Source organism: Dermacentor silvarum, chromosome 1, assembly GCF_013339745.2.
Source record: "Dermacentor silvarum isolate Dsil-2018 chromosome 1, BIME_Dsil_1.4, whole genome shotgun sequence".
Taxonomy (NCBI): domain Eukaryota; kingdom Metazoa; phylum Arthropoda; class Arachnida; order Ixodida; family Ixodidae; genus Dermacentor; species Dermacentor silvarum.
Window position 1 is genome coordinate 201,823,157 of NC_051154.1, and position 13,893 is coordinate 201,837,049.

Sequence of the window (13,893 nt, forward strand, 5' to 3'; positions counted from 1 at the left end):
AAAATGGACTGCGCCGAACCAGTCAGCAAACTGTTCTAAATTTTTTTTTTTTCTCTGAACCGAAACTTATAGGGACCGAGGTTAGGTCCACTATAACAATGCATGAGTCGGCGAGCGAAAGAACAAGGAACCATTCAGGCTGATGGCAGGAGCAGAAAAGACTATATTTTATTCTTCTCTTTTTCTAACCTCGCAGCACGCAGCACAAGGAACGAGGCACATGTGCATGCCCATACACTTGAGCGCGCCATAAATAAAAGGCGACCGATGGAGATGACGATTGCCGCTAGAGGGCTCCCCCCCTTTTAGAAGCACAGCGATGCACGGGCGCCCAAGAAACGGCCTTTGGAGTAGGGCAGTTGAGTAAATCCTTTGTTTCCGCGGTGATGAAGAGGTCGAAAGCGCATAATGCTGGCGAGGTCGCCAGGTAGGCGGGTTTGACTCTGTCGATAGCCACTACATCTTCACGTCCGTTAAGCTCGATGGTGACAGATTTTTCTGTCCAGCTGAGCACCTTGAAAGGGCCATCGTAGGGAAGCGTAAGAGAAGGTCGGATGCCTTCACGCCGGACGAAAATGTGGCTCGCTGTAATCATGTCCTTGCTGACAAAAATGCCAGTCGACGATGCATCCCGGCTAGGGCAAGGGCTCAAGCGTGAAAAGAGGAAGCGGAGCTGTTGAACGTAACTGTCTGGATTGGGCTTGGTGACAGTAGCTGGCGCGAAAAATTCACCAGGCATACGCAACGTTGTGCCATAGACCAACTCTGCAGTTGTGCAGCCGAGGTCCTTCTTGAAAGACGAGCGCACGCCAAGCAGGACAAGAGGAAGATCTTCAGCCTAAGAAGCGCGAGCCTGGCGAGCCATCAAGACAGCTTTAAGTTGACGATGAAGGCATTCGACCATTCCATTGGCCAATGGGTGGTACGCGGTAGTATGGACATGGCGGACGCCAAGCAGGCACGTGAGTTCGCGGAAGAGATCGCATTCAAACTGTCGGTCGCGATCAGTGGTAACAACGCTGGGGCATCCGAAGCGTGAGATCCAGTCACTGACAAACGCGGAAGCCACGGTAAATGCCATTACATTGGTGAGAGGAAACGCCTCAGGCCAGCGGGTATAACGGCTCACACAAGTGAGGATGTAGCGAGCACCTCTGGATGGTAGGAGTGGGCCAACAATATCGATGTGAACTGAAGGAAATCAAGCCTCCCGTGCCATAGGAAAAGGGTTTATTGTGAATAAACCGAGAAACGACTCCGTGGGTATAGCTGCTGTTGCGCGTGGGCCTAAGCACGCGCTTCGTCCTCTTCTTTGTCGTGCTTGTTCCAACAAACTGCCCCGCGCGCAGAAGTTCACAAAAAGTTTGATTCCAGCGGGTACAGGTGTTGAACGACCCGTTTAACGGTAGATCCGCCCGGTAGTCTCAAGGTACAGGTTCTTGTATTGCCATCCCTTCCTTTATGGAGCTCCTCTATTCGAACAATGCTCCATAGTTGCCGGGGCTTGTTGGGCTCTTGTAGAAGGACAAGGTCACCTTTCTTAATTCTGTCGAACGGTGTCGTTGACTTGGAGCTTGACATTGTTCTTAACTCCGAGAGGTATTCTTTGGACCAACGTTCCCAGAAAGTTCTTCGAGTTTTTTCTCGCTGTTCCCACATAGGTAGTATATGGCGACCATCGGTTGTGATCTCGCCGCGTGTTAGGTCGGGAAGTGCAGATATTCGCTTTCCAATGAGAAAGTGAGCCGGGGAGAGGGGTTCCAGATCACGATAGTCGCTATAAACGTATGTGATTGGCCGGGAATTGATCACAGCTTCTACTTCAGTTAAAGTTGTTTGTAGCTGTTTCTCCGTAAGATGTCCCTTGCCGATGCACTTCTTCAACGTCAGCTTGACCGACCTGATAAGTCTCTCGTAAAAACCGCCCCACCACGGTGCATGATCGGCGATAAATTTCCATTTTATGTGATGATTCGCGACGAAGTTACAAACTTCTTCGTTTCTCAATGACTACCACAATCTCGAAAGCTCTCTCGCTCTTCTTGAATGCTAAGGCGTTGTCGGAATATATAACAGAAGGAAGTCCCCGCCGCGACACAAAGCGTCGGAAAGCGTTGAGAAAGCTTGTGGCGGTCATGTCTTCTACTAGTTCGAGGTGAACAGCTCTAATCACGGCGCACGTGAACAGGCAAATATACACTTTGGCGTAGTCATTTGGATGTTTAACGTAGAGGGGACCGGCGAAATCTAGTCCAGTTACTTGAAAGGGTTCCGAAGCAGTTACTCTTTCAGGTGGTAACGATCCTGTCACTTCGGAGAAAGCTTTGACGTTGTAGCGTTGGCACACGATGCATCCTCTGATGACCTTCTTGACTAGCTGCCGTCCTCGTAATATCCAAAATCTTTCCCTTATTTGTACAAGTGTATCCCGAACTCCTGCGTGAAGAAGTTGCCGATGGTGCTGCATGACGAGGAGCTCGCAGTAATAGTGGTCCTTTGGTAAGACGATTGGATGTTTTTCATCGTATGATTTCTTGCTGTATTGTAGGCGTCCTGCGACTCGAAGAACTCCATTGTCGAGGAAGCATGTCACGTCCCGCAGTATAGAATCCTTCATATGTTGAGCTCCTTTGGAGACGCGGTCAATTTCAGGAGAAAAGGCTGAGCTTTGAACCTTCTTTATCCAGCATAATTCACCGGCGTGCACTTCTTCTGCATTCAGGGCTCCCCGGGACACACTTTTCTGCTTCAACTTCGAGGTAAATCGCAGTATCCAAGCTGTAACACGGTGTAGTCGAGTAAGAGAGCTGTAGTTGTGAATGTCCATAATAGGTGGTTCGGTTTGCATGGCGACTTGCAAGCATGGTACCCGATGAGTACGCTCCTCCGTGATACTCGGTGGAATATCGGTTGAGTTTGGTCTACGGTGTGGTGGCCATTCATTCTCTTCACAAGTAAGCCAATGGGGTCCTGTCCACCAGGCTGAGTTTGTTGTCAATTCACGGGCCGAAACTCCTCTTGTCAAAAAATCAGCAGGATTTTGCTTTCCAGGGCAGTGTCTCCACAATGGGATGTCCGTTTTACTCTGAATCTCCATTACCCTATGGCGAATGAAGTCTTTCCATCTGTTAGGATCGCCGGTAATCCAGTACAGTGCTATCATTGAGTCAGTCCAAAACTGCACTGATGTAATGTCCTCGGATATCTCTTGACGCACGTACTCGTACATTCGTGCTGAGACGAGACAGGCTAGTAGTTCGAGTCTGGCAATGCTTGTCTCTTTCATTGGGGTCACCCTGGACTTGCAAAAGACTATCGTTGAGCTTTTGTCGTTCGTACTGCCTGCTGTGCAAATGTAGCAAACAGCACCGTAGGCTGATTTACTGGCGTCAGCGAAAAAAACTGGAGTGCGTATTTGTCGCCAAGCCCATGTTCGCCCTGTCGGTAGTACCGAGGAATTTCAATGTCCCAGAGCTGTGGAAGTTCATTGCACCCACTCTTCCATTCGTGTAGAGCGTCCAGTGGCAAAGGTTCTTCCCATTCAACGCCTTTTCTCCAAAGGTTTTGAAAACATATCTTCATCCTTATTGTAAAAGGGGTCAGCATACCGAGAGGGTCGTATAGGCGAGATGTCGTTTGTAGCATGAACCGCTTGGTATCAGTTCTTTGTTGAACAAACTCTATAGCGTTTCCCGGACTAAACGACAGTACGTCGGTGTCAGGATGCCATACCAATCCCAGGACTTTCAGTACTCCTGCCAGTTGTCCGAGAGGTAACTCCGGAGGTTGCGTCGATTCTGTGCCAAGAACGCGTGGGTCGTTCGAAGCCCACTTATGTAGCGTCATAGAGGCACTTGCGAATATCTCGGTGGCTTCTGACCGCAGTTTGGACGCGTCTTCAACGGATTCCGCTCCTGTTAAAATGTCGTCAACGTATATGGAACCCCACAGCCTTTTTGTAGTTTCGGGGTAAGCAGACGACGCTTGATCCAGATGATGACGGATGGTCGCCGCCAAAAGAAAGGGACTACAGGTCGTGCCGAATGGTACTCTGGTCATACGCCAGACGCCAACGTTAGACAACGGTTGATCTGGCTTGGGTGCTTTCTCCAACCACAGGTAGCGCAAAGCGTCTCGGTCTGTGCTGGTGATGCTTATTTGCAGAAACGCTTTTTCGATGTCTGCTACTAAAGCAATGCGATGCTTTCTAAAGCGAAGTAGCAGTCCTATGAGATTTAAGGTTTGGTCCGGAGTACAGGCTGCCGTTGAGCGAGAGCTCTCCTTTTTCATGTGAAGAAGCATCGAAGACCACCCTTACTCTTGTAGTACGGTCCTCGCGGATTACTGCATGGTGTGGCATATAATACACTGGGTCTTCTGTATTATCGTCAGTGACCTTCTCGGCTACACCATCGTTAGCGTATTTACGTATGGCAGCATCATATTCTTGCAGAAGCTGAGGGCATCGGCGTAGCTTTCGAAGGAGTTGATTTAAACGCGTCTGTGCGTTTTCTCGATTGTTGTGGTTGAGAATTGTCGGTTTCCATGGAAGTGAAACTACGTAGCGACGATTCTCCATCTTGACTGTGCTTTTGAAGAAGTCCAAAACTGGGTCTGCGTCCTGTGTCTTATGTCCCTCGGGTTTAATCCCCATAATTTCTAGGTCCCAGTAATTATCTGTGGTGATCTTAAATTCTTCCACTGCCGCTTTCAGTACTATTGTCTCGTTGTAGTGTGTGACGGTAGCACAAGAGGCTACTGGTCCGTGCAGAGTCCAGCCTAAGGATGTCTCGACAGCTTTAAGTCCGTTCTCCCGATTCCGTACGTTGCCCGTGACAAATGACCAGTAATAGTCACTGCCGATTAAGACATCGACAGCTTTTGGGCTTTCAGCTTGATCGTTATCGGTGAAGTAATAACCTTTGTGCTCGAGCTTGTCAGTAAATTCTCCACTCGGTCGCGGAATGGATTGGTCGCAGATCTTGGTCGTGACGAGCGCTTCGATCAACAGTGTCTTGCAACTATGCACTGAACTCAGAGTGATAGACACTCGTCGGAAAGTCTTCTCGTCATGATGCCCTCCAAAATGTCCTACTGTAAGACACTCACGATCGAGAACTTTACAATTAAGTTTCTCAGCCAATTGCTCGGTCACAAAAGTGCGCTGGCTGCCTCCATCCAATAAAACGCGAACCAGCATTTTACTATCCTGGCCGGCTGCCCAAGCAACAGCTGTTTGGAGGTATATGAGCCGTTTGGACGTGCCAGTTCCAGTCATCTCGAGTTGTACCTGTTTAGGGAATGTCTGGGGTCCGGCGGTCGATTTCATCAACCTTGGGTTACACATTGTTTCCGCATGGCGCCGATTGCACTTTCCACATTTTACCTTTCTTATGCAATTTTTTGCTACGTGATGCTCCAGGGTACAACGGAAGCAGCGACGTGCACCTAGAAGGCGTTTTTTCTTTTCCTCGAGAGGAATTGCCGAGTCGCACTGCTCTGTACAATGGGTCGTTGATTCGCAGAAAAAGCAGTCCTTTTTTTTTTTTTTTTTTTTTGACGAACGGGTTTAGTGGATGAGTTCAAAGACTGTGGTTGAGCGTTGATGGCACGGTTGTTTCGTTAAGGATAAAAGTCGCGATGTGGATGTCGCGGTAGTGCGAAATTCTTTATCTTTGCTCTTCAGCGCGTCCTCTTGTACAGAAGCATGCAGGACTGTTCGTTCGCGAGACTCTATTTCTGTTATAATAAAAAGCAGCAAAGACTTAATGCTCGCCTTCTGTTGCTGGGTGCGCTGTGCTTGTTCGCCAGTGCTTCCAGCTCCTCCCCTTTCCTCGGAACTCTGGCGTGCGATGGTCTTGTTGAAATCGAGGACAATATCGTGAGGAAGCGATTTCAGGAGAATGGGGTAGAGCATTAAAGAATAATCTTCCGATATCCCGAGAGTCTTGAGGGCACGTGTCTGGGACTGCACAGTGTCGTAGAGGCTTCGAAGGCCACGAAGGTCATTGGGGGATCGAACGGATTGCAAGTCGATGAGTCGCTGCATGTGATCCTGAATGATCAAGTCGTCCTTAGCAAAGCGCCGCTTTAGAATGTCCAGGGCATCACTGTAGCAGCTCGCAGTTGCTGGAAGTCCCGCGATCGTCAATGCCGCGTCGCCGGTCAAGACTGAGCGTAGATAGGTGAACTTGTCAACGTCGGTGAGGCCACCGTTGTTGTGGATCACTTGGTTGAACTGTTCCCAAAAAGGCGGCCAAGTTGATGATCGACCACTGAACTTTATAGGTTCGATCTTCGGAAGATGAACACCGGGTTGCAGCGTGCGTTGAACGGGTTCGTTTGACGTCGACGGTGACGTACGATTGAGTGATTCCTGAAGCTGCCGTATACGGTATTTGAGTTTCGCGGACGTCGCGGTGGCTCGATCATTGTAGTCGACAACCCGATCAAACTCTGCTTCAGCTTCCGTGGTAGATAGCAGAGGTACGATGTCGGAGTCGGTTGCCCTCAAGTCGGTGTGAAGATGATTGAGGCGTTCACTAAGGATGCAAAGCTGCTCTTCCGTAGTACTGTCTTGGCTAAGCGTTGATTCGATGTCGTTAATAAGCCGCGTTAGCTGCGATCTCTCGGCTTTGCGCTTGAGCTTGAGCGATTCCATGCTTTTGACTCCGCGGTGAGCAGCCAAAGATCGGTACGATGAATCGGTAGGCCGGAAGGCCTACCTTGGTACCATTGATGTGGTTCGCTGTTCCGATGAGTTTCGGCACCACTTGAAGGAAATCAAGCCTCCCGTTCCATAGGAAAAGGGTTTATAGGAAAAGCAAATGGGCCCAAGCGCGTGCTTGGGCCCACGCGCAACAGCAGCTATACCCACGAAGTCGTTTCTCGGTTTATTCATAATAAACCCTTTTCCTATGGAACGGGAGGCTTGATTTCCTTCATAAACGTGATCGAACCGAACGTCGGGTAGGCGAAAGGAGTGAATTGGCGATTTCGTATGTCGTGTCGTCTTGGAGCGTTGACAGTAAAGGCATTCACGCGCCCAGCGGCACACGTCGGAGTTCACACTCGACCACACAAAGTGAGTCGTAATAAGACGCTGCGTAGCACGAACTCCAGGAATAACTTGCACCGTGGAGCTTGTCGAATATTTGACGGCGGAGCCGCAGTGGGACAAACGGACGTGTTCGACCCCGTGAGACGTTGCAAGCAATGGTGCCTGAAGAAAAAGGAAGGGGAATGTCGGACAGCTCCAGTGACGCGGTGGATGAGCGGATGTCCGGAAGTTCGACGTCTGCAAGATCCGCCGTGGCGATTTTTTCGAAGTCAAGTGTGGGCGTTGATATTGCGTCGATACGGGAGAGGGCATCTGCGGCCGCGTTGACTGAGCCTTCAATGTACCGAAAGTCCATGGTGGATTCGGAGATAAAGTTGAGGTGCCGCATTTCTCGTGCGGTGTAAGTGTTGTGGTTACCACGAAAAGGGAATGTCAAAGGCTTGTGGTCCGTGAGGACGTGAAAGCTTGAGCCTTCCAGCAGGTGTCGTAAATGTTGAATGCCTAAGTATACCGCCAGTAGCTCACGACCGAACGTGCTGTATCGCATTTCTGCAGGTTTAATTTTTTGCGAGAAAAACCTGAGTGGGTACCAGGAGTTGCGCTGGAACTGCTGTAACGCCGCGCCATAAATAAAAGGTGACCGATAAGATGACGATGGCCGCTAGAAAACTGAACCAGAGCGAAATCGGAGCTCACTGAACCCGAAACAAACCGGTATTTTTTCGGTTCAACATCCTGCACAAAACTGTACCTGCAAAAGAAATGTTTATTTGAATGCACTTGTTTACATGTCCCTTCCTTCTGCACTGTGAATCGTATCCGTGGACCACCACAGCTCTGGTGGACAAAGAAGTCACGCAGACGGTTGTTATTTTAACCAATCTTCACATGATATATTTAATAGGCATGTGCACATCTATGGTATGTCCATTCCAGTTCTCTGTAGTGTACAAAAAAGACAAAGACGGCTCCGCGGTAAAAAACACATGGAATTCTGTGTGGAATATATGTAGTAGGGAGGCACACCGTACAGCCCCCCAGGAAATATTTTTGTCAAGTGCACAAGCCTTCTATGCACACAGAAATGAAGAAGCTTCTTCCTCCCTCTATGCTTCTAGGCTTGTGTCTTGCTTAATGTGAACATACTATTGGCAGAAGAGTCTTTTGCTAGGCCTGTTGGTACACACTTGTAGAAACGATGGAACCCAGTCTTTAAGATCATACTTAAGATCATACTATTGGCGCGACATTTGATACAAGCAGGGTTCGTACAGGTTTCCAAGAAAAAAATTCAAGGACTTTTCAAGGACCTTTCAAAAAATTTAAATATTTAATACGGTAGTTCACACACGTTACATTTTATTAGACAGAACAAAGGAAAGTGATTTGACTTAGTGCACGTACAGTTTCATTCGACTAGATGAAATTCTGAAGCTCAGGGCAGGTCTTTTACTTTCTTTTCTATTTGCGTCTTAATGCTGCTGAGTTCTTCAGCCTTCGCTTTTTGCAGTCTTTCTCAAGCTGTTTGATTTCACCACGTGCGAGATGTCACCAGTTCTCTCAGCCTTTTCTGCATATCCACCTGCAGAGGCCGCTAAATCGGCAACAACTGCCTCAAGCTTCTTTTTCTTCGTCTGCAACCCTCCAACTTCTTCCATGATTGTGCGCCTTTTTGTCTGCTTTGAGTTTTCCTGGTACCATTTCTTTTCCGATTTCAAGTGTGCACCATAATGCTGCCTCACTGCGGACACAGCTATTCTGAGTTCTTTTGTTATAGCAACATTCAAAATTCCACCTGCCCTGTCCACTGCCTCACATATGATACGCTGTGAAATGTATGACAAACCTTTCAGATTCTCTACGGAGATCTGGCAGTTGACGCTGAACCCCCGTTCGACAGTTGCTTGCCCATGGCTCAAAACAAGCAACAGCCTGACTGCTTTCCACACCTCTTTGTAGGAGGGATTGAAGCTCAGGAGGTCATGAAAAAACCCATCCAGCTTGCTAAGGCTCCTCTCAAACAGGTGAAGCTCGTGCTTTAGCTCTTGCAGTAGCTCAGTGTATTCTGCCATTACATTCCCGTTGGTTGTCACCGAGTCTTCCTGCCACGGTCAAGACGTCCAACACCTTCCTTAGGCCCACAAGGCACTGATCCGGCTTCGAGCACATGAGCCAGGGGTCTAGAGATGTCAGGTTTCTAACCATTAATGATTTAAGGGGACTTCGTTCCAGTATTTTCTTGGTCACAGCTGCCAAAAAAAGTTTACACTCCATTCTGAATTGAAATGTATCCTTCGCAGTTGCCCTTGAATCTTTCAGTGCTTGTTCACATTTGGGGCCGATATCCACTTTTTCAAGCAGAGTGTGGTTATCAGGGTTATCAACGTCTACCCTAAGCAAACCACCAATCCCTGCCAATGAAGACAACACTGAAGCCTTCATGAATTTCACAAGGAGCTTCCGCACAACACTCTCAAGGTCTCTAGCAAGAAAGAAGATCATTGGCTTGTCAGACTGGTAGTCTTTCAAGAATGGCTGAAGAATGGAAGCAACACTGAGAGCAAAGTAAGTTATTCCAGCGTCAAGGAATCATGACAAAAGCTGTACACATTTTCAAACGATACACACTTTGGTAAGCTCACCTGCTTACTCCTTGCAGACTCCACATATTTCTTTATGTCATTCCAAAGAAGCAAAGCTCTTTCAATGACAATTGTGTTTTCCACCCATCGATGAGACACAAACTGTAGTGGAAATGTTTCCTGGTTAGTCGCAGTTGAAAAATCTTCCCTTCGTACTGGTGAGTCTCGGAAGAGTGCACTCAGGCTTGACAGCAGAACGTCAATGCCACACTTGCTGGCTCCTACAGCTGCCCTGTAGACATTGTGGATGGTATGAAGACCACACGTCCCCAAGTCAACACATTGGACCTGATGGTTTTCCTGCAAGTGCACTTGCATACTCCTAAAGAACTTCAGGTTCACGTTCGGCCCATCCATCGAGATCTGAAGAACCTTGCCAAGTGGCAAAGGCTCCAAAGCCCTTAGAAGTATTTCCTGAATGTCCTCTGCCATGGAATGCACCATAAAAGTGGATGTGTAATATCTGGTGGCGACCTTGTGTGACGAGTCCCAATAGCGCACATGCACGTCCATTTGCTTCTCTTGCAGGAAGTCATTCGCTGACTCGTCAAAAAGCACGACGTAATAGTCAGACTTCTGTACCTGTTGTTGCAAGGACGATAAAAAAAATGGCCTGAGCCTATGGCACGCAACATACGTGCATTTTTTTTCTCCGCAGGAAAACGATTTAGCCATGTTGATGTCAGGAAACATCCGCTTGAACAAGTCACCGGTTTGTGAGGATGATCTGTACGAGTAGTGGGAGGTAATCACTTTCATTGTCCACAGAATTTCTGCATCGGTAACCACCTCGTGCGACTTGCAGGCGCTGTTTAGATGAGTCACCTGTGATGGAGCCAACCCAGTGGACCGCTCGCATGTGCTTGGTGCCAGGTAGCTCTGTATAGAGTTTCTAGCTGCCACTTGCATGATTTCACAGTGCTTCGCACTTTTCGCATGGCTTCTGAGAGCAGATTCGCCCATAGAAGCAATGTCGAAGGTCTTTCTGCAGGTTGTACATTTCGCGCGGTGGGGGTCCGATGTATCCGGTGCAACCCAAAGTTTGTAATCGTCGTTGCTGAGCCAGGCGCCTTGGAATTTACATTTCCCAGGCATTATTCCGAACCATGTGCACCACAACCGAAACGGGGAAAAAAGCAAACAAAGCGTTGATGGCAACGGAGCACGCAAGCAGATAAACAAAGCACAATGTGGCCAACAGACAACGCTCAGGCTATGAGGCTGTACCTGTTTTTAGTGGGTTGCCAATAAATCCAGCCCAAGGCGAACCCCCCAAAAAAAGTGAAATACAGTGTAGACCGCTTATAACGTAAGTCGCCGGAGTCGCGAATATCTGCACTATAAGCGGTACCGCACTATAACCAAAGCAACAATTTTCAAGGCCCGCACATATGCAAAACATGTGCACCGAGCCACCCCACGTATGCGACAGTCGAGGAATGCGGCTAGAACGTTTGGATTCAATTTACAGCCGAATCTCGTTTATTCGAACCAAATCACGCGGCGGCGCCTCTGACCGGCATTGCTCCGGCACCGCCATAGAGTAAACGCTTAGGGTAGACCCCTCAATGTCGCGCGCGAACAAACCAAAAAAAAAGAACGAGGCGGAAATTTCACCCTCTCTCAAATGGCAAGGTCTCCGATTCTGCGTTGCGCCGGAACATGCGTGTACGTGCCGACGTCAGCCACGCTACCATAGCCACGCGTAGAAAACGGCAGTGAACCCTTCTTTCTCCTTTATGCTTCCTCTACTTTCTAGTCACGTGTTGACCTTGCACGCTGCGGCTACGGCGCAGAGGGAAGCAGCGGCGCTGCCCCAGGCCGGCCAACGAAACTACCCATGCCGGCAAACGCCCGCTTCCCGATAATGGCAGAAAACGAAACTTCGGGGAGCTGGCGCCGGGCCCGCTGTAGCGGCGGCGCCTGCACGCCGGCGGGCGCGCACGGTGACAGTCGAAAGTGAGGGAGCTACAAAAGAGGGCGAGGGGAGCCACCGAAGCGGCGGAGTTGCCGAGGCAAAATCTGCTTCCCTGCCGCCCTCCTCCCTCACATTCCACGGTCTCCGCGTGCACCCTTCGCCGTGCCGTGCCGGCGCCGCCCACTCGCTCGCCCGTTTCGTTTACTGCCGTTATCGGGAAGCGAGCATTGGCAGTTTCGTGGCCCTCGCTCGCTATGCGCGCCGTGATATTTCACAACTCGCACTCAAGATTCTGGTTACAGCCTCACTGGCTGTTCATTCGCACCACGTGCCCTTCTCCACTTCGTCTCTTTCTTCCTCGAGCACTCCTTGGGGCGCCCGTTTGAGGGGAGCGTTCGCCGTCTCCGCTGACTTCTGTACTCCCAGGCAGTCACACTGTAACCGGTATTTCGTTTCCCGCAACTGCACTATAAGCGATACGTGTATACATGGAGTGCTATGGGAAAATTAACGGGAGTCTGAAAATACCGCACTATATCCGGTCCTGCACTATAAGCGGTTACGTTATAAGTGGTCTAAACTGTACTACCAAATTCAACTGTTAAGATTCATGTAACTGCTTTTTCGTTTCAAATAAGCATGATGGCACAATTTGTATTTTTCCCGAGGAGGTCGACGCTCTAGCCTCATTGTGGCCAGCAACTTATGGCTTTTGGCCAACCCTGAAGTCGAAGCAAGCAAGAGGGAAAAAAAATAAAAAAGTGCGCGACGGACGCCTTGCTCGCTTCTTCCTCAAGCAGGAAGTTTGACTTCGCAGTCCCGGCGTTGCGGAAAGCAATGAAGTTTGCCGGGACCACATTGAACCGCCATATAATGTGAGTCGCACTGTCGGACCCCGTGAAAACCCTATGAATTTAAGGGTTTTCAAGGACGGAAAAGAAATTCCAGGACTTTCAAGGACTTGAAAACGGAACTTCAAATTTCAAAGGTTTTCAAGGATTTCAAGGACCTGTGCGCACCCTGGATACAAGGATGTTCTGATCAACACACCACATATAATGGGCATTAGTTGCAAACTGGCCTTACTCAGTTGCCAAATGTTTCCAGAACAGCCAGGCCACATGCAACTGATAGAATAAAAAAAAATTTAAAGCAATTACTGCTCTAGTATTGAGCCCTTGTCCTCACTCCAGTGCATGCACAGCTTCACAGGTTGTGAGACATGTGCAAGTGTGTGTCCAAAGTTCAATGCAACCAGACTGAGCTACATACACCTTAACTTTTCTTGAGGTTGTAGGTTTCGTCATAACTCATCAAGTCTTATCATATTTGGTATCATGCCGTAACATGGCATAATGAACTTATTTGAGTAACTGTGTAAAACTTTGATCATGTGGTACAGTATCTGCTTTGGCCAGATGCTTGTTTGCCCTTGCAAAGGTACACAATTTTGTGAACGTTGCAGTAGCTTTTTTTTTTTTCTTTCATCAGGCAAGAATGTTTTTTTATATTATTTATATCTGAACATTTCACGCCATACCACCGGCTACCTGAAAAAGATAAACACATCAAAACCGTGCAATGAGATCGTCCAAAACAAGCCATGTGTGTTTTTACCACGGTGAATTGCACTATTTTTGACCACTTGGTATTATTTCACGCACACTGAAATCTATACACGAGAGTTTTCGCATTCCCCCTCCATCGAATTGGAGCCACCGTGGCCAGAAATGAAACCTGCGACCTTGCTCTAAAAACCAGAATGCCATAGCCAGAGAGACGCCATGGCAGGTCCCATCGACTGCCAAATTAGTTGCATTAAAATCACTGCCCCCCCAATGATTCCCGCTACTCTCCACTATGAGCAAACACTAATATTCCTCATAAACTTCTTGCATTGCTGTCTCGTCACACTGCTGCTGTTTCCATGCCAGTGCACACCATTGTTATATACACATCTTTATTTTTAAACAATGGCATTCAATGAGGCACATGCAGAGTTAACAATTGCTGATACAGTTCATCATTCCCACCAGAAGCTTATAGAGAGGCTTGGCGAAAGAGAGCGTACAAAGTGCCAACATTTTGGGGGAATGAAAAGCATTTCACCAGGTCTCAGCACACATTCAGTGTATTCTGCTTTTTCAAACAATGGGAACTTCTCAGTATCTGGATCCTCGACGTCCACCTGTATGGAAACCAAATATTAATGGTGTATACATGGCACTTCACATTAAAATTTAGTGCTAATAAAGATAACGTCAGAATCTAAA

General features: G+C 48.4%; 1 protein-coding gene across 4 annotated transcripts in view; it reads right to left on the bottom strand.

Moving 5' to 3' along the window:
* Nucleotides 1-13,563: 13,563 nt before the first annotated feature.
* LOC119436642 (lysine-specific demethylase 8-like) overlaps nt 13,564-13,893 on the bottom strand; it is a 42,011-nt gene continuing 41,681 nt past the window's right edge. For all 4 annotated transcript variants that reach the window (XM_049659484.1, XM_049659482.1, XM_037703574.2 and 1 more), the window contains one exon: nt 13,564-13,808. In XM_049659484.1, the coding sequence (XP_049515441.1) occupies nt 13,644-13,808 (165 nt within the window). In that variant the 3' untranslated portion in view covers nt 13,564-13,643. The remainder of the gene's footprint in view (nt 13,809-13,893) is intronic.